This window comes from Pogona vitticeps, chromosome 2, assembly GCF_051106095.1.
Source record: "Pogona vitticeps strain Pit_001003342236 chromosome 2, PviZW2.1, whole genome shotgun sequence".
Lineage (NCBI taxonomy): Eukaryota > Metazoa > Chordata > Lepidosauria > Squamata > Agamidae > Pogona > Pogona vitticeps.
The window spans coordinates 11097005-11120824 of NC_135784.1; the positions used below are offsets into that span (position 1 = coordinate 11097005).

Genomic DNA, 23820 nt, shown 5'->3' on the forward strand with positions numbered 1-23820 from the left:
GGGGTACAACAATGACTAAAAACGAATTTACAAAGAAGAAAACTTTCAACCATAAAAATATAAACTAAGAAAAAGAAAAAAGGAAAATCAGGATTAGCTAAGGGGGGTGGGGGGGAAGGCCTGCCGAAACATCATTGTCTTTAATTGCTTTTTAAAAATACCCAGCGAGGGGGCCGCGCGAATGTCTGGGGGAAGGTTGTTCCAGAAGCGAGGAGCCACCGCTGAGAAGGCCCGATTTCTTGTCTTCTCCTTCCAGGCCTCCCTCGGCGTTAGGCTCCTCAACCTCACCTCCTAGGTCGCGTGAGTGACACGGGTAGAACTTGGTGGTAGAAGGCGTTCCGCCAAATATCGAGGCCCTAAACCGTTTAGGGCTTTGTACGTGAGCATCAACACCTTGAAGTCGATGCGGAATCGGATGGGCAGCCAGTGCAATGCGGCCAGAGTGGGTGAGATATGTTGGAATTTAAAAACTGTTCTGCCCCTTTTTCAAGGTTATCTTGCCGCCAGTCTGGTTCCGTATTCATTCATAAAAGCCCATCCCTCTTGTACAAACCCGGGAGTGAAGGGCCCTCCTATCTTCTATTTCCACCCAGAGTTTGGTCAAATTTATGTTGATTGCTTCAACGACAGTGTCCATCCTACTGTCATCCATTTCTCCTCCTGCCTTCACACTTTCCCAACATCAGAGTCTTTTCCAGGGAGATTTCTCTTCTCATAAGCCGGCCAAAGTACTGAAGCCTCAGCTTCAGGCTCTGTCCTTCCAGTGAGCACTCGGGGTTGATTTCCTTTAGAACTGATAGGTTTGATCTCTTTGCAGTCCAGGGGATTCTCAAAAGTCTCCTCCAGCACCACAATTCAAAAGGATAAATTCTTCAGCAGTCAACCTTCTTTTATGGTCCAGCTCTCACTTCCATACATCGCTAATGGAAAAACCATAGCTTTAACTATGCGGACCTTTGTTGGCAAGGGGATGTCTCTGCTTTTAAAGATGCTGTCTAGGTTTCTCATCACTTTCCTTCCAAGAAGCAGGCGTCTTTTAATTTTGTGGCTCCTGTCACTATCTGCAGTGATCATGGAGACCAAGAAAATAAAATCTTTCACTGCCTCCCTATCTTCCTCTTTCATTTGCCTAGAGATGATGGGACCAATGGCCATGATCTTGGTGTTTTTTTTTTTTTTTGATGTTGAGCTTCAGACCATTTTTGCTCTCTGCTAGTTCCATATTCCATTTTAACTGTTGCTTCCTGTACCATATATAGATTTCTCAGGAGGTAGATAAGATGGTGAGGAACTCCCATTTTTTAAAAAAACTTGCCATAGTTTGCTGTGGTCCACACAGTTAAAGTCTTTTGCGTAGTCAATGAAGCAGAAGTAGATGTTGTTCTGGAACTCTCTGGCTTTATCCATAATCGCATGTTAGCAATTTGGTTTGTAGTTCCTCTGCCCCTTCCAAATCCAGCTTGTATTTCTGGGAGTTATCGGTCCACATAATGCTAAAGCTTGCCTTGTGGGATTTTGAGTACAACCTTCCTAGCGTGTGAAATGGGTGCAATTGTACAGTAGTTGGAGCATTCTTTAGCACTGCCATTTTTTGGTATTGGGATGTAGACTGATCTTTTCCAATCCTCTGGCCACTGTTGAGTTTTCCAAACTTGCTGGCATATTGAGTATAGCACTTTAACAGCATCATCCTATCAGATTTTAAATAGTTCAGCTGGAATGCCATCACATCCACTGGCCTTGTTAGCCACCCTTTCTAAGGTCCACTTGATTTCACTCTCCAGGATGTCTGGCTCAAGGTCAGCAACCACATCATCTGGGTTGTCCGAGAGACCCAAATATTTCTAATATAATTCCTCTGTGTATTCTTGCCACCTCTTCTTGATGTCTTCCGCTTCTGTTAGGTCCCTCCCATTTTTGTCCTTTATCATGTCCATCTTTGCACAAAAGGTTCTTTTAATATCTCCAATTTTCTTGAACAGATCTCTGGCTTTCCCTTTCTATTCTTATTCTCTATTTCTTTGCACTGTTTGTTTAAGAAGCCCCTCTTGTCTCTCCTTGCTATTCTTTGGAAGTCTGCATTCAATTTCCTGTAACTTTCCCTATCTCCCTTGCATTTTCTTTCCCTTCTCTTCTCTGCTATTTGTTAGGCCTTGTTGGACAGCCACTTTGCTTTCTTGCATTTCTTTTTCTGTGGGATGGTTTTTGTTGCTGCCTCCTGTACAATGTTATGAGCCTCCATTCATAGTTCTTCAGCCACTCTGTCCACCCAGTCTAGTTCCTTACATCTCTTCTTCACTTCCACTGTGTAAAGACTTTGGTTTAGATCATACCTGACTAGCCCAGTATTTTTCCTACTTTCTTCAATTTAAGCTTGAATTTTGGTATAAGAAGCTGATGATCAGAGACACAGATCAGTCTTTGATCGGAGAACATAATCAATCTGAGTTCGGTATTGCCCATTTGGCAAGGTCCATGTGTAGAGTCTCCTCTTGAGTTGTTGGAAAAGAGTGCTTGTGATGTTTAGCTTCTTCTCTTGACAAAACTCTATTATACTTTGCCCAGGGCCAAGCTTACCTGTTGTTCCTTTTCTCTCTTGACTCTCTATTTTAGCATTCCAGTGCCCTATGAGAAGAACATCTTTTTTTGGTGTCAGTTCAAGAATGTGTTGTAAGTCTTTATAGAATTCGTCAATTTCAACCTCTTCAGTACTGGTGGTTGGTGCATAAACTTCAATTACTGTGATGTTGAAAGGACTGCCTTGGATTTGTATTCAAATCATTCTATTATTTTTCAAATTGTATCCCAGTACAGCTTTTCCCAGTCTTTTGTTGACTATGAGGGCTACTCCATTTCTTATATGGGATTCTTGCCCACAATAGTAGATATGATAATTGTCTGAATTGAATTCGCCCATTCCCATCCATTTTAGTTTACTGACCGCCAGGATGTCAATTTTTATTCTTGCCATCTCCTTTTTGACCACATCCAGCTTACTGAGGTTCATAGATCTTACATTCCAGGTTCTTATGCAGCATTTTTCTTTGCACCATTTTTAAGAACCATGACATGTAGTTCTTACCATTTAACTTTACTAGAGGAAATCCTCCCATTGCTGCTGAGTTAGATTGCAGCGTTGAACTCTAAGTTAGTTTCCTTGTGTCTCTAGCCATCCTCTTTCCTCTCCTGGTCTTGACAGGCAGGAACTCTTACCTCCTCTGGGCCCCTGTGAGCTCCCAGCACCTCTGGACTCCCTTAGGACCCATAAGTCACTCGCCAATTAATAGGGATCCCCATTCTATCAACACAGGCAAAGTTTTTAACTTCACAGGGTCTCAACAGATGATTGGTGATTGTGATGAACTTTTTCTCTTGAAAGAAACCTTTGAACAGTTTCTTGAACAACTGCTGCTGGAAACAGAGATCACGGGGGGGGGAGTCTGGGATGGAGACGGGGGGGAGGGGATTGTTCATCCTTCAAAGAGAGGGTTGGATGGAGCAGCAAAGGTTTGATTTGCTTTGAAATGATCTACGTTCCTGGAGTCCCCAGCGAAGCCAACTCCAACCTTTCAGGACAAATCAATGCCCTCGTCTCCATTCAGGAGATGACTGGACTGTCAGCTAAATGCTAGCCATCAGATAAAACTTTCCATCACCCCTGACAGCAGCCGCCCTGTTTAGGAGAACAGACAGGTCTAGCACACACAACATCCTCTTTCAACTACAAGGCTTAGGAAGCGCAGCCAATTACTGCCATTGCTGTCTCCCAGCATCTGCTTACATCCTGGTTACATCGCTTCATCTAACAGCAGAGCCAGACTTAGTCCCGACTGAAAGAGCTGCCTTCGCCCCAAGCATGCCATTGCAGATCCTGTTCTTCATTGTTTAGCATATATCTAGATCATTGGTTTCCAGCTGTGGGTAACCCAGGTGTTCTTGGACTGCAACTCCCAGAAAGCTTCACAACTAGCAGTGCTGACTAGGGTTTCTGGGAGTTGCAGTCCAAGAACACCTGGGCTACCCAAGACTGGGAATCACTGATCCACCTCATGGTAGAGATGCCGTTGTGACCCTTTTACCTTGTATTGAGTCCCAACCCACCAACTGACAAACAAGACATTAAAAGACCCCAAGCTTAGCTTTCTTCTCCACTTTGAAGACATGTCTATACATTACAAATGTATTCCAGTTTTAAAACATGAAACTATTATAAAGCATGACAGTTTCCCCCCCCCCTTAAACAATATTGGGAAATGGTAGTTACTGAGTGCAGTGAATGATCTGTAAGGGATATTTAGCCCTGCCTAGAATGAGGATTTCCACAATTCCTTGAGCAAATGTAACAACTCTGAAACATTTCATGTTGTATTTGGCCCAAATACACTACAGTATTTTGTAATGGCAGAAGAGGATAAAAACTGTTTGCCCGAAAGTATAATTGTTCAACATCAGTAATTAAACATAATTATTCTTGTAACTCTTCAACATGTAAATTTATCTTGTAGTTTATGTCCCACATGTACACTGGGGAGGAGGGTGTCCAGAAAAAGTGTGTGAGACCAAGTATAAAGGTTAGAGAAGAGAGTTCATGATTCTGTCAGGAGGAGAAAGGGGATAAATAAAGAGAGGGAGGAAAGAGAAGAGGAAAGCAGCCAACCTGATCTTCGGTGGGGGTAGGAAAAATGCCACATCTGGGGCTAAAAGAAACACGAATGGGTCATGTAATCATCAACCAAGCAGGACAGAGTGCATTCATGGATAAGGAAATAAAATCACTCTGTTTCCCACCAGCTTCCCCTCTGATTGAGCTTGCTGGGTTTGTGAGCTATTACTGTTTTCAATTTTATATAAAAGGTCTATTAGAATTTTACTATTTTGATGTCATTCCTTAGATGTCTTAGAAAGATCTGCATTTCCCAAAGTAGAGCTCAAAAGAATTTGAACTACTTTTGGAGATAGAACTGAAAGTGTTTCACTTTGTGTGTTTAGATGACTGTTATATATTATGCTGCGGTAAAACACTGAGGCTAGTGCTGTTACATACAGCACTGATGTTACCTGTCTGTCATGGGTTTGGAGGGAAAGTTCCATCCTATGGGGAGTGGAAGGCGGGACATCAGGAGGAGGGGCTGTACTGTATATATATGTGGAGCGTGTGTGGAGAAGTTTAGAAGCTGGAGGAAAAGCTGAGAGAAGAAGCTTGAGTGGGAGTCTGTGTGTCAGACAGGGTACTACTGTATGTCAGTCAGTACCAACCTGATAGGTTCAGGTGTCTGTATGGTTAGCCAGAACTGATAGGTTCAGGGTCTGTGCTTTATTTAAGAGTGTTCTGAGTGAACCAAACTGGTGTATGCATGATTGAGACTAAGCCACGTTACTGTATCTTATTCACTTGATCCTTTTATTTTCCCTGTGTGTTGTTTAAATAAACTTTATTCCTTTATTTGTTAAAAATCCATCCCTGGTCTGTGTGACTTCTTATAGGGAATGGTTGGTGGCAGCTTAGTGAAACTGTGGCATATCCCAGTAGGTCTGGGATATGCACCAAGTCAGCAGTATAGAGATGCATGTAAGGAATAAACACATTTTCAACAACTAAGACCTGAATATTGTGCCCTATCTTAACTTTGGTGCCTCTGACAGACTTTGCTGACGGGAACTCTGTCTTGTCTGAGGGGTTTGTTCCACTAGAAGTGGGGAAAGTTGGGCTTCTCGGGCAGGTGAGTCCTGGCCTCTGCACGTCCTCCTGATTCAGTGGAGAAGAAGTCCAGCGGCCAGGATTGAAGGGCCCGATCAAGGCCCTCCCAATATTTCCTTCGCCAAACTGGTCTGCGCTGGGCCGAGGAGGACCCTTGAAGGAAGAGGCGGTCGAGGCTTTGACCTTGTAATGCAGTTGGAATTCTGTTCACGAAAAAAGAGAGAAATGTGAGGTAATAAAGGCGAAACAGAGCAGATGGAATGAATGAGGACAAAGTGGAGATGATGGAAGATGGTGATGTGACGTAATTTCTCCTCAGGTGTTGTGAGTCTCCCTTTGGAAGGAGAGACACACAATCCCGGTCGGTCCGAGAGCCTGAACTCCCTGCTCGTTTGTCTCCTTTTCTCTTCAAATATTTGTGAACAGACTCTGGTGACGGGGACTCTTGTGTCTCGTCCGAGTCTTTCCTTGAGAAGCTCCGCCATTTTCCTCTTTCGAGCCTTCAAGGCCCCTCCCCCCACAGTTGTTTCTGCCTTTCCCTCTCCGCCATTTTCCTCCTCTTTGGAGCCTTTGTACCCTTCAACAACGCCCCCCCCCCGCCTTGTTCCTGCAGGAGGGGGAAGAGTGGGAACATAGAGCTACGAAGGCGTAGGAAGAGCCCCTCCCTTTGACGCCCTTTGAACGGGAGCCGGAAGAAGCGGAGATCGCTGCGTCTGCCTCTTCCCCTTCGGCCCAAGAAAGGCGCCTGGAGGAGAGAAGAGGGGCTTTTGGGGCGCCTCCCGGATCGGGACCTGGACGGAGGTGGGCGCTGGAGGGGGGGCAGATTGGGGGTGGGGGGGCAGAGATTTGCCGCCGGTCTCGGGGGAGGTGGGGCCGTCTTCTCTAGGCATTTCCGATTGGTGCCCCGTTGTGATTTGTCTTTCTTGACCTTCGTGCAAGGCAGTCTTTTCCTCTGGGTCTCCTCTGCAGGAAAGGGGAGGGGAATTCAAAGGGGAGAGAGGATCTCCAAACCCCCCTGGGGTTAAGGAGCCCCTGCCTTCCCTTGAATCCTGCGATGGATGGAAACAAAGGAACGGGAGAGAAAGTAACTTCCCTTCCATCTCTCCCCCCCCCCCGCCTCCCTCTAATGACGGAGGACACCCCCTCCCCTCCCTTAAAGAAAAAAAGTCCCAGGAGGGGCTGGAGAGGCAAAGGGGGCTGCGATGAGGGGCAGGTCGGGAGGTGGAGGACTTGGGGGGGCGGGCAGGAGAAATGGGGTTTGGGAGGGTCCTCCCTGCATTTTCCTTCTGAGGGGGAACATCTTGCACTTTTGCACACGCTGTTTCTCTCCCTCGCTCTCTCTCGCTCTGTGTGTGTGTGTGTGTGTGTGTGTGTGTGTGTGTGTGTGTGTGTGTGTGTGTGTGTGTGTTCCTGGATTAACTGGCAGAGAGGAGGGCTAATCTAATCCCTCTCAAGACTAGATCCTGAGATAAGGATCAACTGCAGGACGACTCTCCCCCCCACCCATCCCCACCCCCAGCTTCGCAGCTTCGTTGTGTTGCTTCTTTACCGAAAGGGAGGCAGGAGAGAAACGAGAGAGAAGGGGGTGGATTTTCCTTCCAGGGATGTTTCCTAGCGGAGGCTGAAAGGGGAGATCTCCCCAGGAAGGGTCTCCTGGTGGATGTTCTTCTTCTTCCTGCAGGGCCAAAACTGTTCTGGTCTTTGGGTCCTGAAGGCACAATTCAGGGCCATCAGCTGTGCAAAAGACCTGCCCCTCACTCCTGCTTCCTAGGGATTCCCCTTCCTGCCTCCAATTCTTGGCCCTCCATGGGGTGAAGCAAAAGGGCTTTGGAAAGAGGCCGAAGGAGCTCCGGTCCTTCCACATGGAGGGCAGGAGGAAAGAAGGAGATGAAGGCAACCCGGCCTCTCCTTCTGAGGCGTTCCCTCTCTTGGCAGGTCTTTTGTGGAGTGAATGGCTCTGAAGGGTCCGTTCCAGACAAAGTGGTCGCGAAATGCTTTCTTTTACAGCAGGGGCAGCTCACACCAAGAACCCCTCCCTCGGTTGCCCCCCTTCCAAACCCCTACAAGGTTTAAAGTGAGCTCAGAGGGAAGAGCGAAGCCTAAGCAAGGTTGGGGGTTGGAAGAAAACACGCCAGAAAAGTCCTGAGATCTGGACTCTGCTCGCCTTGGGTTGGCAAACCCACAACACAGGGCCCTTGGCACGGAGGGCACGGAGGCTGAGGAGCCCCTTTGGAGACGCCCCCTTCCTTGGGATCCTTGAGGGGACAAAAAATAACGAATGTTCCCCTGAGAACAGAGGGCCTGGAGCAACCATCAGTCCCCTACATCACACAGGCTCTGGTGTTTTCTAGATGTTGATTTTGTGTTTAAATAAATAGTGGGGAAAATACACTGTTGTTTGCTGCTGCTTTCATCACTGGTCCTGTTGCTCTCTGGTTCCCTGCTGTTGCCCCCACCTCACTTGGACCGGGGGGGGGGGAGCTTTTATCTCCGAGCCCAGCAATAGATGCTCCTCCCTCCCTCCCTCCTTTATCTCTTCCTTCCTTCCTTCCTTCCTTCCTTCCTTCCTTCCTTCCTTCCTTCCTTCCTTCCTTCCTTCCTTCCTGTTTACCCCAGTAGAAAGGTTTCTTGGCTGTGTGATGGTTCCTTCACCTTCCGGCCTCTTCTCTTGATGCCCTTTGGAAGGAGAAGACAATTATGGGAAGAGGAAAAATAAAACACAACTTATTGTTTCTTGTTGGTCTCGAGCATCCAGGATTCTGAGCGTTTTGTGAACATCATTGTTAAGCACACTTTGGTGCCTCCCCCTAACAGATGATCCAAGAAATAGCTGGAGAATTAAAAATCCTCTTTCACTTTGACCCCGGCCGGTATTCTGGTTTCTCCTTCTCCTTCTGTCGCTGTTGCTGCTTCATTCAGTTAGTAAAGCTTTGATCAGACCCGTTAAAACAAATGTAATGAGGAAATGCACTCCCTTTATTCTTGTCCGATCTTCTTTTAGCACAACTCGGGAAAGACCCAATCTTTGGGTTGGAATCATCTTGAAAGGGGTTACTGGGCATTTGCAATTTTTGATGTAAAAACAAAACAAAAAACACCCTGCTAACCTTCTGGAAAAGAAAGCAAAGAAGGAAAGTGAATAAGTGGCCCATTGGCCCTACCCCGCTAAGGAGGGGGCAACTTTTTCCCTTTATTTTTAGGGCTATGCACCCCAGATGTGTAGAGAATATATCCATGTCTCTCTTCAGAAAAGGTGTCACACATCAGTTACTTCTCCCTTCCTTGTGTTTGACGGTGAAGGATGTCAAAGCCTGAGAAACGGCAGGAGTGGATAGCGGGCAGCTTTTGCCTGTTGAGAGGCTGTTGCCTCTGGAGATATAATATGACGTCATTAAAAGAAGAATCCTTCTGGATTAGGCCAAGAACCCATGTCATCCAACTTCCTATATCTCACATTGGCTCTACCTGATGACTTTCAGACCGCACGAGACGACGAGAGACCTTTCTCCCGAGACTCCTTCCCTGCATCTGGCCTTTTGCGGTAAAGGTTCCCCTTCACATTTAGTTCAGTCGTGTCCGACTCTAGGGCACGGTGCTCATCCCCAATTCCAAACCATAGAGCCAGCATTTGTCTGAAGATAGTTTCCGTGGTCAGCACCTGCTCTCTATAATAATCACTAGAATCTACCATTGACAGACAATCACTACTACTGCAGATTTCAGGTGTGAGATACGCTTTCCAGAATATTAACATTCAAAAGGCAGCTGGACCAGATGGAATCATGGGACGAGTTGTTAGGCGCTGCGTTGCAGAATTAGCTGGAATTTTTTCAGATATTTTCAATCTATCCTTCTTGCAGTGTTCTGTCCCCTCTTGCCTGAAGACATCTATTATAGTGCCAGTCCCCAAGCAGTCAGCTGTGGTATCTCTCAATGATTATAGACCAGTAGCTTTAACTTCTGTTATTATGAAATGTTTTGAGAGATTGGTGCTGGATTACATTAAGGCTAGTCTTCCACCTTCTTTGGACCCATGGCAATTTGCATACAGGAGAAATAGATCTACAGTGGTGCCTTGCTTAATGATTGCTCTGTTTAACAATGAAAGCGCTTGACGTCAACGTTTTTGCGATTGCAAAAGCGATCGCAAAGCGATGTTTCCTATGGGGGGGGATTTCGCTTTGCGATGATTGGTTCCCTGCTTCGGGAACTGATTCTTCGCAAAATGATGCTTTTCGGACAGCTGATTGGCAATTTCAAAATGGCCGCCGGGTAAATAAAATCACTTCCCGTTCTTTTCTGGGGCGGATTCCTCGTAAGACAGCCACCGAAAATGGCCGTGCTATGGAGATTCTTCACTGGACGGTGAAGAATTAAAATTTAAAATTTCACTTTACGATGTTTTCGTTCTACAGCGATTTTGCTGGAATGAATTAACGTCGTAATGCGCGGCACCACTGTACTGATGATGCTATGTCCATTGTTCTGCATACTGTTTTGAGCCACTTAGAACAACAGGGAACTTATGCGAGGCTGTTGTTTGTGGATTATAGCTCTGCTTTTAATACCATTCTACCTAATAGGTTGTTTTTTAAAATGATCAACCTGGGATTACCTCAAAAGATTAGTGTGTGGGTAAAGGACTTTCTGACAGATAGGCCTCAGTCAGTAAGGATGGGATCTCACCATTCTTCTACCCTGGTACTAAGTACAGGAGCTCCCCAGGGCTGTGTGCTAAGTCCGTTCCTCTATTCCCTGTACACACAGGATTGCACCCCACTGTATAAGATCAACTCAATTATTAAATTTGTGGACGATACGACAGTGGTGGGGCTCATAAATAAGAACAAGGAGTCTGTTTACAGAAAGGAAGTACAAGGGTTGATAAGCTGGGGTAAAGAAAATAATCTTACCGTTAACATAAACCTAAAGAACTCATAATTGATTTTAGGAGGAAGAGAAATGCACATTTACCACTGTATATAAATGGCGAGGAAGTGGAGAGAGTTGGTAGTTTTAAATTTCTGGGTGCTTACATCTCAGAGGACCTCTCATGGACTACAAATGCCATCATGCTAGTGAAGAAGGCACAGAAAAGCCTGTGTTTCCTTAGAATTCTCATGAAGTTAAATTTATCTCAGCATATACTTCTGTGTTCGTCTTGTTCTGCTGCCTGAAGACGAGAGAGAGATGGGTATGGAGCCCCATTCGATAGAAACATGACAAAGGCACATCCCGTAAAGAAGCATTTTTGATTTGCTTTATCTATGAAGCCTCCAGGCTGATCTTTTCTATTTTTCTTTTCTCCTAGGAAGGGGTGAGACTGAACTGAGTTGTCTTTGCTGTTCTTCGGACCAAAAACAAAGGACCAAATCCCAGATCCCTCCAACATTTGCAAGGTAAGAGAGCTATCAAGAGGTGCCTTAAGTAGCCTTGCCACACTCTCCTCTCAGTTTCCCAGGCCCAGCAGGGGTTTGAATCCAGGTCTCCTGGTTTCCAGTCTGGTGCTCCATCCACAACACCACACTTCATCTTTGAATATGTGCAGAGTGGTGGTATTTGGGGAGATGGTTTTCTTTCATCTTATTTAGGCTTTTTAAAAAAGATTTCAATCCTGCTCACCCCAAACCCCATGGTCACCAAAGGCAGGTCCTCCTGATAGGAGGCAAACCTTGGTCATCCTGATTTGGGGTTTGTGGGGGTTTCCCCTTCAAGGCTCCCTTCAAGTTTAACAGACAAGCCAGACTGGGGGATTTTTCCTTCCTTCCTTCCTTCCTTCCTTCCTTCCTTCCTGTTCCTGTTCCTGTTCCTGTTCCTGTTCCTGTTCCTGTTCCTGTTCCTGTTCCTCTTGTTCTGCTGCCTGAAGAAGGGAGAAAGATGAGAAAGGAGCCCCATTCAATATAAACATGACAAAAGCACATCCAGTAAGGAAACATTTTCGATTTACTTTATCCACGAATCCTCCAGGCTGATCTTTTTCTTTTCTTCTAGGAAGGGGTGAGACTGAGCTGAGTTATCTTTGCTGTTTTTAGGACCAAAACCGAAGAACCAAACCCCAGATCCTTCCAACATTTGCAAGGTAAGTGAGATTTCAAGAGGTGGCTTAAGTAGCCTTGCCAACCACTCTCTTCTCTCAGTTTTCCTGGCCCAGCAGGGATTTGAATCCAGGTCTCCTGGTTTCCAGTGTGGTATACCATCCACAACCCCACACTTCCTCTTTGAACATGTGCAGAGTGGTGGTTGTTGGGAAGATGGTTTTCTTTCATCTTACTTTGGTGCAGAGTTTTTTTTAGAAAAAATCTCGATCCTGCTCACCCAAAACCCCATGCTCACCAAGGGCAGGTCCTGTTGATAAAAGGCAAACCTTGGTCATCCTGATTTGGGGTGTGGGGGTTCCCTTTCAAGGTTCCCTTCCTGTTCCACCTCAACAGACAAGCCAGACTGGGGAATTTTGCTTTGCGCCATCCACCTCTAATTTGGACTCTTAGGATCCTTGATTAACAGATAACGTCATTTCTGTTCCCAACTTCTCCTTCAGTGGGAATATTAAAGGGACAATAGTCCAAGGCTGAACCCAAACAAGATGGACGTCCTCCAACTGGGAGCCCCTGATGTCCGTGATTTGTGTGGTTCCCAATGCACGCTGGGCATTCTTCTGGACACAACGCTGTCAATGGAGAACCAGAAAGTGCCCGTGGTCCAATCCACTTCCCTCTTAAACGATCTGCTAACTTCCCTGCCTGGATGCAATTGTCACTCCCCGGTTTGGTCCATGCACAGATAGTCTCAAGCCTTCCTGGAGCAGATGGCCACACATTGAACAGGGAAAGATGCAGAAGTAATGGGAGATTTCATCTATCCCGGTATATGATGGTTGTTAGACTCTGCCAAGAGCACAAGGTCCAACAAATTCCTCTCTAGCCTTGCAGAGAATTTCATGGTCCAGAAAGTGGAAGAGGCAACAAGGGGGACAGCTATTTTAGATCTCATGTTCACCAACAGGGAAGACCTTGTTAATGAGGATGAAGTGGTGGGAGCCGTAGGTGGGAGTGACCACCCTCTTGTGGAATTCATTACACAGTGGGAAGGGGAAGTGAAGTGTAATCACACATGCATTCTAGACTTCAAGAAAGCCAATTTTTGTAAATTTTGGAAATTATTGGCTAAAATTCCATGGACAGAGGCACTAAAGGAGAGGGGAGTTCTCGATGGATGGGAATTTTTTCGGACAGATAATGACTCTGACAAGCTAACCCATTTTCAGCCCATATCAACCTTATATGTGCAACAACATAATTACTACCGTGTTTCCCCGAAAATAAGACAGGGCCTTATATTAACTTTTGCTCCAAAAAACCCATTAGGGCTTATTTTCAGGTGTTGTTTTTTTCTGTACAAAGATCTATGTTCATTCAAATACAGTTATGTCATCTTCTGGTTGCTGTACAAGGGTGGAGGGCGGGGGTTTCACTTAACTAGGGATTATTTTTGAGTTGTACTCTCTGGGGACAGTCCTCCAAGAAGGATCAGAGCCAGGCAAGCGCCAGGCTACCGATTCCTAGCTGAGAGAGCCTCCCCAGGAGCATATTGTGGTTGACTGTATCGAAGGCAGCTGAGATGTCAAGGAGGACCAACAAGGACATTTTGCCCCCATTGGCTCCCTCAATAGGTCATCCAACAGTGTGACCAGTGCCGTTTCTGTACCATAGCGCGGCCGGAAGCCCAAATGAAACGGATCCAGGGCATTGGTTTTGTCCAAGAGCGTCTGAAGCTGGTCTGCCACCACCCTCTAAACCAGTTTACTAAGGATGGAAACATTCGCAGTGGGCCTATAATTGCCAATATCGTCCGCCGCCAAATTTGGTTTCTTCCTAATGGGCCTAATAAGTGTCTCCTCGAGGGCAAGGGGAGCCTTGCCCTCCTGAGGAGACCCATTAATTATTTCAGTGGAAAATACTGTTGTTACTGGCCTGGCTGTTTTGATTAGCCAGGCTGGGCAAGGGTCAAGGGAGAAGGAGGAGGTGGCCCGACAGCGATCAAGCACCTTGTCCACCAAATCTGGTGTCGCAGGTTGAAAGGAGAATTACCGGCAAGGCAGAGCGCTGGACATCTCTGTAAGACAGATTTCTGTCTGAATTCGGACTTTTTCCAGCTCTCCTTTACTGCAAGCCCTACTCTCCTGTAAAGCTTGCCTCACCTTTCCACTGCTGGGGGGGGGGGGTCTGGTGACCCAGAGTTTACTCAAGGGTCCCTAGAGTCCTGGGAATTCCCTTTGCTATCGCTGCCGTAGCTCTGCATTGCCCCTTTTTTCTGAATAAATTCTAACTGCATTGGTTCTTCCTTCATGATCCTCATCAACCCAGCATAGACCTGGGTTGACCCACAGTTCAAATTGATGGGCGTCTGGACTGTAACAGGGTGCTCGACCCAGGCGGGGGCTCGAACTGGTCTTGCAAGGGGGAACCTGGTCTGTTCCCGAAAGGAGTGGCCGTGAGGAAGGCAGAATAGGCTTCTGCAGAAAGAAGAAAACAAGCTTGCTTTGTGATGATTATAGAAAGAGTTGGGATCCTTAGCTCACGGTCTCTGGTTGGCTGGGAACCCCCACGACGGCGGATCGGTATTTGCTGCAGCCTGTTTCATGAAACCAGGAAACTCGGTCGAAGGAAACGTGGTCTGGTGTCTGTTATCTGAAAAGTTCTGCTACCCAAGGGGGCGAATGTCCCGCCTACACCTCCAACACGCCCCGCCCCATCCCTCCTGTAGAGTTTATGGTTTGGGATTGCAGCATCCCTGTGGTTCTCTGAATCCCACCACTATATCAATCTTATATCTTCCCTCCAACTGTTCCAGCTCTCTCATCTTTCCTGAGACGCTTCGGGCTCTCCCAGTCCTAATTCCTACACTATCATCACTTTCTAGTTCTCTAACATCTCCACCCTCATTCCATAGGGAGGAGGAGTCCCAAAATGAATGCTGCTCGTCTCCTGTCGGCTTTCCTCCAGGGTTCTGTTTTAAAACTATTCTGCCCCTTTTTCTATGTTATGTGGCAGCAGTCTGGTTCCGTATTCATTCATAAAAGCCCATCCCTCTTGTACAAACCCGGGAGGGCCCTCCTATCTTCTATTGCCACCCAGAGTTTGGTCAAATTTATGTTGATTGCTTCAACGACAGTGTCCATCCTACTGTCATCCATTTCTCCTCCTGCCTTCACACTTTCCCAACATCAGAGTCTTTTCCAGGGAGATTTCTCTTCTCATGAGATGGCCAAAGTACTGAAGCCTCAGCTTCAGGCTCTGTCCTTCCAGTGAGCACTCAGGGTTGATTTCCTTTAGAACTGATAGGTTTGATCTCTTTGCAGTCCAGGGGATTCTCAAAAGTCTTCTCCAGCACAACAGTTCAAAAGGATAAATTCTTCAGCAGTCAGCCTTCTTTATGATCCAGCTCTCACTTCCATACATTGCTAATGGAAGAACCATAGCTTTAACTATGCGGACCTTCGTTGACAAGGTGATGTCTCTGCTTTTTAAGATGCTGTCTAGGTTTCTCATCACTTTCCTTCCAAGAAGCAGGTGTCTTTGAATTTTGTGGCTCCTGTCACTATCTGCAGTGATCATGGAGACCAAGAAAGTAAAATCTTTCACTGCCTCCTTATCTCCCTCTTCCATTTGCCAGGAGATGATGGAACCAATGGCCATGATCTTGGTGTTTTTTTTTTTTTTTTGGATGTTGAGCTTCAGACCATTTTTGCTCTCTGCTAGTTCCATATTCCATTTTAACTGTTGCTTCCTGTACCATATATAGATTTCTCAGGAGGTAGATAAAATGGTCAGGAACTCCCATTTTTTAAAAAAACTTGCCATAGTTTGCTGTGGTCCACACAGTCAAAGTCTTTTGCGTAGTCAATGAAGCAGAAGTAGATGTTGTTCTGGAACTCTCTGGCTTTATCCATATTCCAGCGCATGTTAGCAATTTGGTCTCTAGTTCCTCTGCCCCTTCCAAATCCAGCTTGTATTTCTGGGAGTTATCGGTCCACATACTGCTAAAGCTTGCCTTGTAGGATTTTGAGTACAACCTTCCTAGCGTGTGAAATGGGTGCAATTGTACAGTAGTTGGAGCATTCTTTAGCACTGCCATTTTTTGGTATTGGGATGTAGACTGATCTTTTCCAATCCTCTGGCCACTGTTGAGTTTTCCAAACTGGCATATTGAGTGTAGCACTTTAACAGCATCATCCTATCAGATTTTAAATAGTTCAGCTGGAATGCCATCACATCCACTGGCCTTGTTAGCCACCCTTTCTAAGGTCCACTTGATTTCACTCTCCAGGATGTCTGGCTCAAGGTCCGCAACCACATCATCTGGGTTGTCCGAGAGACCCAAATATTTCTAATATAATTCCTCTGTGTATTCTTGCCACCTCTTCTTGATGTCTTCCGCTTCTGTTAGGTCCCTCCCATTTTTGTCCTTTATCATGTCCATCTTTGACCAAAAGGTTCTTTTAATATCTCCAGTTTTCTTGAACAGATCTCTGGCTTTTCCCTTTCTATTCTTATCCTCTATTTCTTTGCACTGTTTGTTTAAGAAGCCCCTCTTGTCTCTCCTTGCTATTCTTTGGAAGTCTGCATTCAATTTCCTGTAACTTTCCCTATCTCCCTTGCATTTTCTTTCCCTTCTCTTCTCTGCTATTTGTTAGGCCTTGTTGGACAGCCACTTTGCTTTCTTGCATTTCTTCTTCTATGGGATGGTTTTTGTTGCTGCCTCCTGTACAATGCTATGAGCCTCCATTCATAGTTATTCAGCCACTCTGTCCACCCAGTCTAGTTCCTTACATCTGTTCTTCACTTCCACTGTGACCATTTAACTTTACTAGAGGAGTTAGATTGCAGCGTTGAACTCTAAGTTAGTTTCCTTCTGTCTCTAGCCATCCTCTTTCCTCTCCTGGTCTTGACAGGCAGGAACTCTCACCTTCTCTGGGCCCCTGAAAGCTCCCAGCACCTCTGGACTCCCTCAGGACCCACAAGTCACTCGCCAATTAATAGGGATCCCCATTCTATCAACACAGGCAAAGTTTTTAACTTCACAGGGTCTCAACAGATGATTGATTGGTGATTGCGATGTATTTTTTCTCTTGAAAGAAACCTTTGCACAGTTTCTTGAACAACTGCTGCTGGAAACAGAGGTCACAAGGGGGGGAGTCTGGGATGGAGACGGGGGGGAGGGGACCGGACATCCTACAAAGAAAGGGTTGGATGGATCAGCAAAGGTGTGATTTGCCTTGAAATGAGCTATGTTCCTGCCCTTGTCTCCATCCGGGAGATGACTGGACTGTCAGCTAAATGCTGGCCATCAGACAGCATTTTCCATCACACCTGAAAGCAGCCGCCCTGTTTAGGAGAACAGAGAGGCCTGGCACACACAGCATCCTTTTTCAACTACAAGGCTTAGGAAGAGCAGCCAATTACTGCTATTGCTGTCTCCCAGCATCTGCTATACATCCGGGTTGCATCGCTTCATCTAACAGCAGAGCCAGGCTTAGGTCGGACTGAAGGAGCTGCCTCCGCCCCAAGTATGCCATTGCAGATCCAGTTCTACATTGTTTAGCATATATCTACATAAGTGGTTTCCAATCTTGGGTAACCCAGGTGTTCTTGGACTGCAACTCACAGAAAACTTCAAACTAGCAGTGCTGACTAGGGTTTCTGGGAGTCGCAATCCAAGAACACCTGGGCTACCCAAGACTGGGAACCACTGATCCACATCATGGTAGAGATGCTGTTGTGACCCTTTTACCTCGTACTGTGGTGCCTCGCACAGTGAGGTTAATCCGTTCCAGATTAACCCTCGCTGTGTGAAAGCATCGCTGTGCGGGAAGGAAAAAGCCATTGGAATGCATTAAACAGTGTTTAATGCGTTCCAATAGCAGCTTTACTTACCGTACAGCGATGCTTCTCCGATGGCCGGCGGCCATTTTCACACCCTCCCCTCGCTGCGCACAGCCATTTTGGGCCTTCCGGTGGCCATTTTGGACTCACCGAACAGCTGATCGGCAGGTCGCAAAGCGAAGGTAGGTAAGCGAACCACTTACCGACCTTCTCTCTGCGATTTTGAGCCATAGGGGCTGTCGGTGTGCGATCGCATTTGCGATCGCTAGAACGGCCCCGTTGTGTGGATTCGTCATTCTATGGTGCACTCGTTGTGTGAGGCACCACTGTATTGAGTGCCAACCCACCAACTGACAAACAAGACATTAAAAGCCCCCCAAGCTTAGCTTTCTTCTCTACTTTGAAGACACGTCCATACATTACAAATGTATTCCAGGTTTAAAACTCGAAACTATTATAAAGCATGACAGATTTCCCACTTAAACAGTATTAGGAAATGGTAGTTACTGAGTGCTGTGAATGATCTGTAAGGGATATTTAGCCTTGCCTAGAATGAGGATTTCCACAATTCCTTGAGCAAGTGTAACAACTCTGGAATATTTCATGTTGTATTTGGCCCAAATAGACAATTTTGTAATGGCAGAAGAGGATAAAAACTGTTTGCCCTAAAGTATAATCATCGTTGAACATCAGTAATTAAACATAATTATTCTTGTAATTCTTCATTATGTAAATTTACCATGTAGTTTATGTCCCACGTGTACAGTGGGGAGGAGTGTGTCTGGAAAAAGGGTGTGAGGTCAAGTATAAAAGTTAGAGAAGAGAGTTCATGATTCTGTCTGAGGAGGAGAAAGGGGATAAATAAAGGTAGGGAGGAAAGAGAAGAGGAAAGCAGCCAACCTGATCTTCGGTGGGGGTAAGAAAAATGCCACATCTCGGAATCAGCATAATCAGCAACCAAGCAGGATAGAGAGCATTCATTGAGAAGGGGGGGGGGAAATCACTCTGTCCCCCACCAGCTTCCCCAGTGATTGAGCTTGCTGGGTTTGTGAGCTAGTAACGTTTTTAATTTTAAGTAAAAAGTCTATTAGAATTTTACTCTTTTGATGCCGTTCCTTAGATGTCTTAGAAAGATCTGCATTTCCCAAAGCGGAGCTAGAAAGAATGTGAACTACTTTTAGAGACAGAATTCAAAAAAATGGAAAACAAATTTGAATGTTTCACATTGTGTGTTTAGATGAACCTTATATATTATGCTGCAGTAAAACACTGAGAGGAGTGCTAAGCACCAAGTTAGCAGTATAGAGATGCATATAAAGAATAAACACATTTGTAACTTTGGTGCCTCTGACAGACTTTGCTGAGGGGAACTCTGTCTTGTGTGAGGGTTTTGTTCCACTAGAAGTGGGGAAAGTTGGGCTTCTCGGGCAGGTGAGTCCTGGCCTCTGGACGTCCTCCTGATTCAGTGGAGAAGAAGTCCAGCGGCCAGGATCGAAGGGCCCGATCAAGGCCCTCCTGATATTTCCTTCGGCAAACTGGTCTGTGCTGGGCCGAGGATGACCCTTGAAGGAAGAGGCTTTGATCTTGTCATGCAGTTGGAATTCTATTAAGGAAAAAGAGAGAAATGTGCCATAAAGGCCAAACAGAGCAGATGGAATAAAGGAGGGCAAAGTGGACAGTCCTGTTGTGCAGGCAGATGATGGAAGAAGAAGCTGATGTGATGTCATTTCTCTTCTCTCGTCTGTTCATGCAGGAGGGGGAAGGGGAGGAACTCGGCCATTTTTTCCTCTGGGTCTCCTCGGGAGGGAGGAGGAGGGGGAGGGGGATTCAGAGGGGGAGAGAGGATCTCTGCGTCCCAGATTTCCTCCCCCCACAGGAGCAGGGAGACCAACCCCCCCCCACAAGGCTCTCTAGGGCTTCATCGAGTGCCTGTGTGTGTTTGTGTGTTTGTGTGTGCGCGCACGCGTGTGTGTGTCGGGGGTGTGTGTTAAGGAGCCCTCGCCTTCCCTTGAATCCTGCGAGGAGCATCCGGTGGATGGAAACAAAGGAACGGGAGAGAAAGTAACTTGCCTCCCATCTCCCCCCCCACTGCCTCCCTGTAATGATGTAGGACAACTCCCTCCCTCCCTTATAAAACGAGAACCAGGAACTTATACAGATATAGCTAAAGTAGCACCAAACATTGCTAGAAAGTGGCAGAAAGGAATGCACGAGGAAATAGAAAGCATGAAAAAAAATCCACTTTAACCACACTACCACCAGACAGAAAAGCAATAGGTTGTAAACGGGTTTATACAGTCAAAAGAAATGGTTCAGGCGATATTCCAAGATATAGAGCAAGATTAGTAGCCAAAGGATAGAATCAAAAATATGGCAAAGATAATCATGCAGTGTTTGCCCCAGTAGTAAAGCATGAAGAAATTAGATTATTGATTAAATTAGCTGCAATAAATGGATTACATGTTTTACATTATGATATTAAAACTGCTTTTCTATATGGAGATTTAGAAGAAACATTATATATGGAACAACCTGCTGGATTCATAGAAAATCCAAACCTAGGGTGTAAACTAACTAAATCTATCTATGGTTTAAAACACAGTCCTGGATGTTGGAATGCAAAGGTTGATCAGACTTTAAAAATATAAGGATTCAAACAAGCCGTAGCTGATTCATGTCGATCTATAAAACAAAATGGTCAAAGGTTTGTATTTTGTGTAATTTATGTAGGTGAGATTCTTCTCATATGTAAAACTGAAAAGCGAAGCGAAGAACTTGAAAAACACACAGAAAAATACTTTGAAGTAAAAGGTTTGGGGAATGTAATTCAGTTTTTAGGGACGGAAATCAAAAGGGATCCTGATGGTAATTTTTCTCTCACTCACAGAAAAGCAAAATTGAACAACTGCTAGAATAATATGGGATGTTAGAAAGTAAACCTGTAAAGTCTCCAAAGGTTTGTGATTTTCAAAGGAGTGAAGAAAGTAAACCCTTTGAACAACCAGAGCTGTATAGGGAAATGTAATTGACAGTTTCTTGTATATCACAAAGTTAAGTGTGTAAAAGACTGCATAAAACATAATGTTGTGCTGCTGTGAAAGAGGAAAGATGATTGGTGACCTAGTCACTAAGTCTTTCGTCATTGAAAAACATGGACGTTTTCTCTCTTCCCTTATCTGTGAACAGACTTTGGTGACGGTGAACTTGGGCAGCCCGGAGAAGCTCCGCACTCGGCCATTTTATTTTCGAGCCTTCCTGCCCTTCACACAATCACAAACAAACACACAAAGAGACACACACACACACCGTTGGTGCAGGAGGGGGAAGAGGAGGAACATAGAGCTACGAAGGCGAAGGAAGAGCCCCTCCCCTGGACGCCCTTCGAACGGGAGCCGGAAGCGGGGATCCTGCAGCGCCTGCCTCTTCCCCTTCGGCCCAAGAAAGGCGCCTGGAGGAGAGAAGCGGGGCTTTGGGGGCGCCTCCCGGATCGGGACCTGGACGGAGGTGGGCGCTGGAGGGGGGGCAGGTCGGGGATGGGGGTTGTTAATATTTGCAGGGGTAGAGAGAGAGAGCCAGCGTCCATGTCTGGGGAGGGGGGGAGCGGCTTCTCTCGGCATTGCCGATGGTGCCCGGTTGGGCTTTGTCTTGCTCGACCTTCGTGCAAGGCAGTTTTTTCCTCTGGGTCTCCTCGGGAGGGAGGGGGAGGGGGATCAAAGGAGGGAGAGGATCTCTGGGGTCGATATCTCACTCCTAGATGCAGGGAGACCAACCCCCCCCCTGCAAGTTCCTAGGGCTTCAATACCGTGTGTGTGTGTGTGTGTGTGTGTGTGTGTGTGTGTGTGTGTGTTCCTGCGAGGAGCATCCGGTGGATGGAAACAAAGGAACGGGAAAGAAAGTAACTTGCCTCCCATCTCCTCCCCCCCCCCAATGACGGAGGACAACCCCCTCCCCTCCCTTAAAAGGACAAAAGTCTGAGGTGGGGCTGGAGAGGCAAAGGGGGCTGCGATGGGGGGAACAGTCGGGAGGTGGAGGACTTGGGGGGGCGGGCAAGAGAAGTGGGGCTTGGGAGGGTGGGGGGTCCTCCCTGCATTTTCCTTCTGAGGATGAACATCTTGCACTTTTGCACACACTGTTTCTCTCCCTCGCTTGCTCGCTCGCACTTTCCTTCTGAGGGGGAACGTTTGCCAGAACTCTTGCTCTTTTCAACTCTCTCTCTCTCTCTCTCTCTCTCTCTCTCTCTCTCTCTCTCTCTCTCTCTCTCTCTCTCACACACACACACACACACACACACACACACACACACACACACACACACACACACACACACACACACACACACACACACACACACACACACACAGGATTAACTAGCAGAGAGGAGGGCTAATCCTAATCCATCTCAAGACGAGATCCTGAGCTGAGGATCAACTGCAGGACGACTCCTCTCCCTTGAGTTTCCTTGTGTTGCGTCTGAACTTTTACCAAAAGGCAGGCAGGAAAAAGAAGGTGGTGGATTTTCCTCCCTGGGATGTTTGGTAGTGGAGGCCGAAAGGGAGATCTCCCCATGAAGGGTCTCCTCTTGGAAGTTGTTCTTCCCGCAAGGAAAAAAAAAACTGTTCTGGTCTTTGAGTCCTGAAGGGACAATTCAGGGTCATTGTCTGTGCAAAAGACCTGCCCCTCGCTCCTTCTTCCTAGGGATTCTCCCTCGTGCCTCCAATTCATGGCCCTCCATGGGGTGGAGTAAAGGGGGCTTTGGAAAGAGGCCGAAGGAGCTCCAGTCCTTCCACATGGAGGGCAGGAGGAAAGAAGGACCGGAAGGCAACCTGGTCTCTCCTTCTGGGGCATTTCCTCTCCCGGCAGGTCTTTTGCGGAGTGAATGGTTCTGAAGGGTCCGTTCCAGACAAAGTGGTCATGAAATGCTTTCTTTTACAGCAGGGGCAGCTCACACCAAGAACCCCTCCCTCGGTTGCCACCTTTCCCAGCTCCTGTGAGGTTTGGAGTGATCTCAAAGGAAAAACGAAGCCTAAGCGAGGCTGGGAGTTGGAAGACAACACGCCAGAAAAGTCCTGAAAGCTGAACTCTGCCCACCTTGGGTTGGCAAACCCCCCACGACACAGGGCAGAGGACACGGAGGCCAAGGAGCGCCTTTGGAGACGCCCCCTAGGTTGGGATCCTTGAGGTGAGAAAAATAACAAATGCTCCCCTGAGAACAGAGGGCCTGGTAACTCTCCGTCCACTACATCATGCAGGCTCTGGTGTTTTCTAAATGTTGATTTTGTGTTTTAAAATTTTACATAAGTTGCCTTGGGGCCTTTTAAAGGAAGAAAGGTGGGGTAAAAATATTTTAAATAAATAGTGTGAAATATACACTGTTGTTTGCTGCTGCTTTCATCGCAGGTCCTGTTGCTCTCTGGTTCCCTGCTGTTGCCCCCATCTCACTGGGACAGGGGGGGGGGAGAGCTTTTATCTCAGAACCCAGCAGTAGATGCTCGCTCCTTCCTTCCTTCCTTCCTTCCTTCCTTCCTTCCTTCCTTCCTTCCTTCCTTCCTTCCTTCCTTTCTTTCTTCCTTTCTTCCTTTCTTCCTTTCTTTCTTTCTTCCTTTCTTCCTTTCTTCCTTCCTTCCTTCCTTTCTTCCTTTCTTCCTTCCTTTCTTTCTTTCTTCCTTTCTTCCTTTCTTCCTTTCTTCCTTCCTTTCTTCCTTTCTTCCTTCCTTTCTTTCTTTCTTTCTTTCTTTGGTTTATTTGTTTGCTCCCTTTCTGTTCCTGTTGTTCAGCTGCCTGAAGAAGAGAGAGAGAGATGGGGATGTGACCCTGTTCAACAGCAAGATGACAAAGGCACATCCGGCAAGGAAACATTTTTGATTTGCTTTATCCATGAAGCCTCCAGGTTGATCTTTTCTATTTTTCTTTTCTCCTAGGCAGGGGTGAGACTGAGCCGAGTTGTCTTTGCTGTTTTTGGCACCAAAAAGAAAAAACCAAATCCCGGATCCCTCCAACATTTGCAAGGTAAGCGAGATTTCAAGAGGTGGCTTAAGTAGTCTTGCCACACAGACTCTTTCCCCTCGGTTTCCCTGGCCCAGCAGGGATTTGAATCCAGATCTCCTGGTTTCCAATCTGGTACATCATCTACGACACCATACTTCCTCTTTGAAGATGTGCAGAGTGTTCCTATTTGATGGTATGATTTTCTTTGCATCTTATTTAGCTTTTAATCCTGCTCACTCCAAACCCTGCCGTAGC

The 23820-nt window shown here is 46.4% G+C and overlaps 1 protein-coding gene and 1 long non-coding RNA gene across 8 annotated transcripts in view; one reads left to right on the forward strand and one right to left on the reverse strand.

The window, feature by feature from the left end:
- The window catches only part of LOC140703761 (uncharacterized), a 343653-nt gene that overhangs the window by 291470 nt on the left and 28363 nt on the right, over positions 1-23820 (forward strand). The window contains exons 1-6 of one of the 7 annotated variants that reach the window (XM_078387485.1): positions 6329-6499; positions 11010-11097; positions 11690-11777; positions 20767-21084; positions 22513-22759; positions 23499-23586. Coding sequence is in view for 1 of the 7 variants with exons in the window: in XM_078387478.1 (XP_078243604.1) it covers positions 23756-23758 (3 nt within the window). In the remaining 6 variants the exon portion in view is untranslated. Of the gene's footprint in view, positions 1-6328; positions 6500-11009; positions 11098-11689; positions 11778-20766; positions 21085-22512; positions 22760-23498; positions 23587-23614; positions 23759-23820 lie in introns of those variants that run through there. The other 6 variants (XM_078387479.1, XM_078387481.1, XM_078387480.1 and 3 more) reach the window with 6 other exon arrangements.
- Positions 1-23820, reverse strand: part of LOC144587445 (uncharacterized) — a 76175-nt gene that overhangs the window by 7908 nt on the left and 44447 nt on the right. The gene's annotated exons all lie outside the window — the stretch shown is intronic.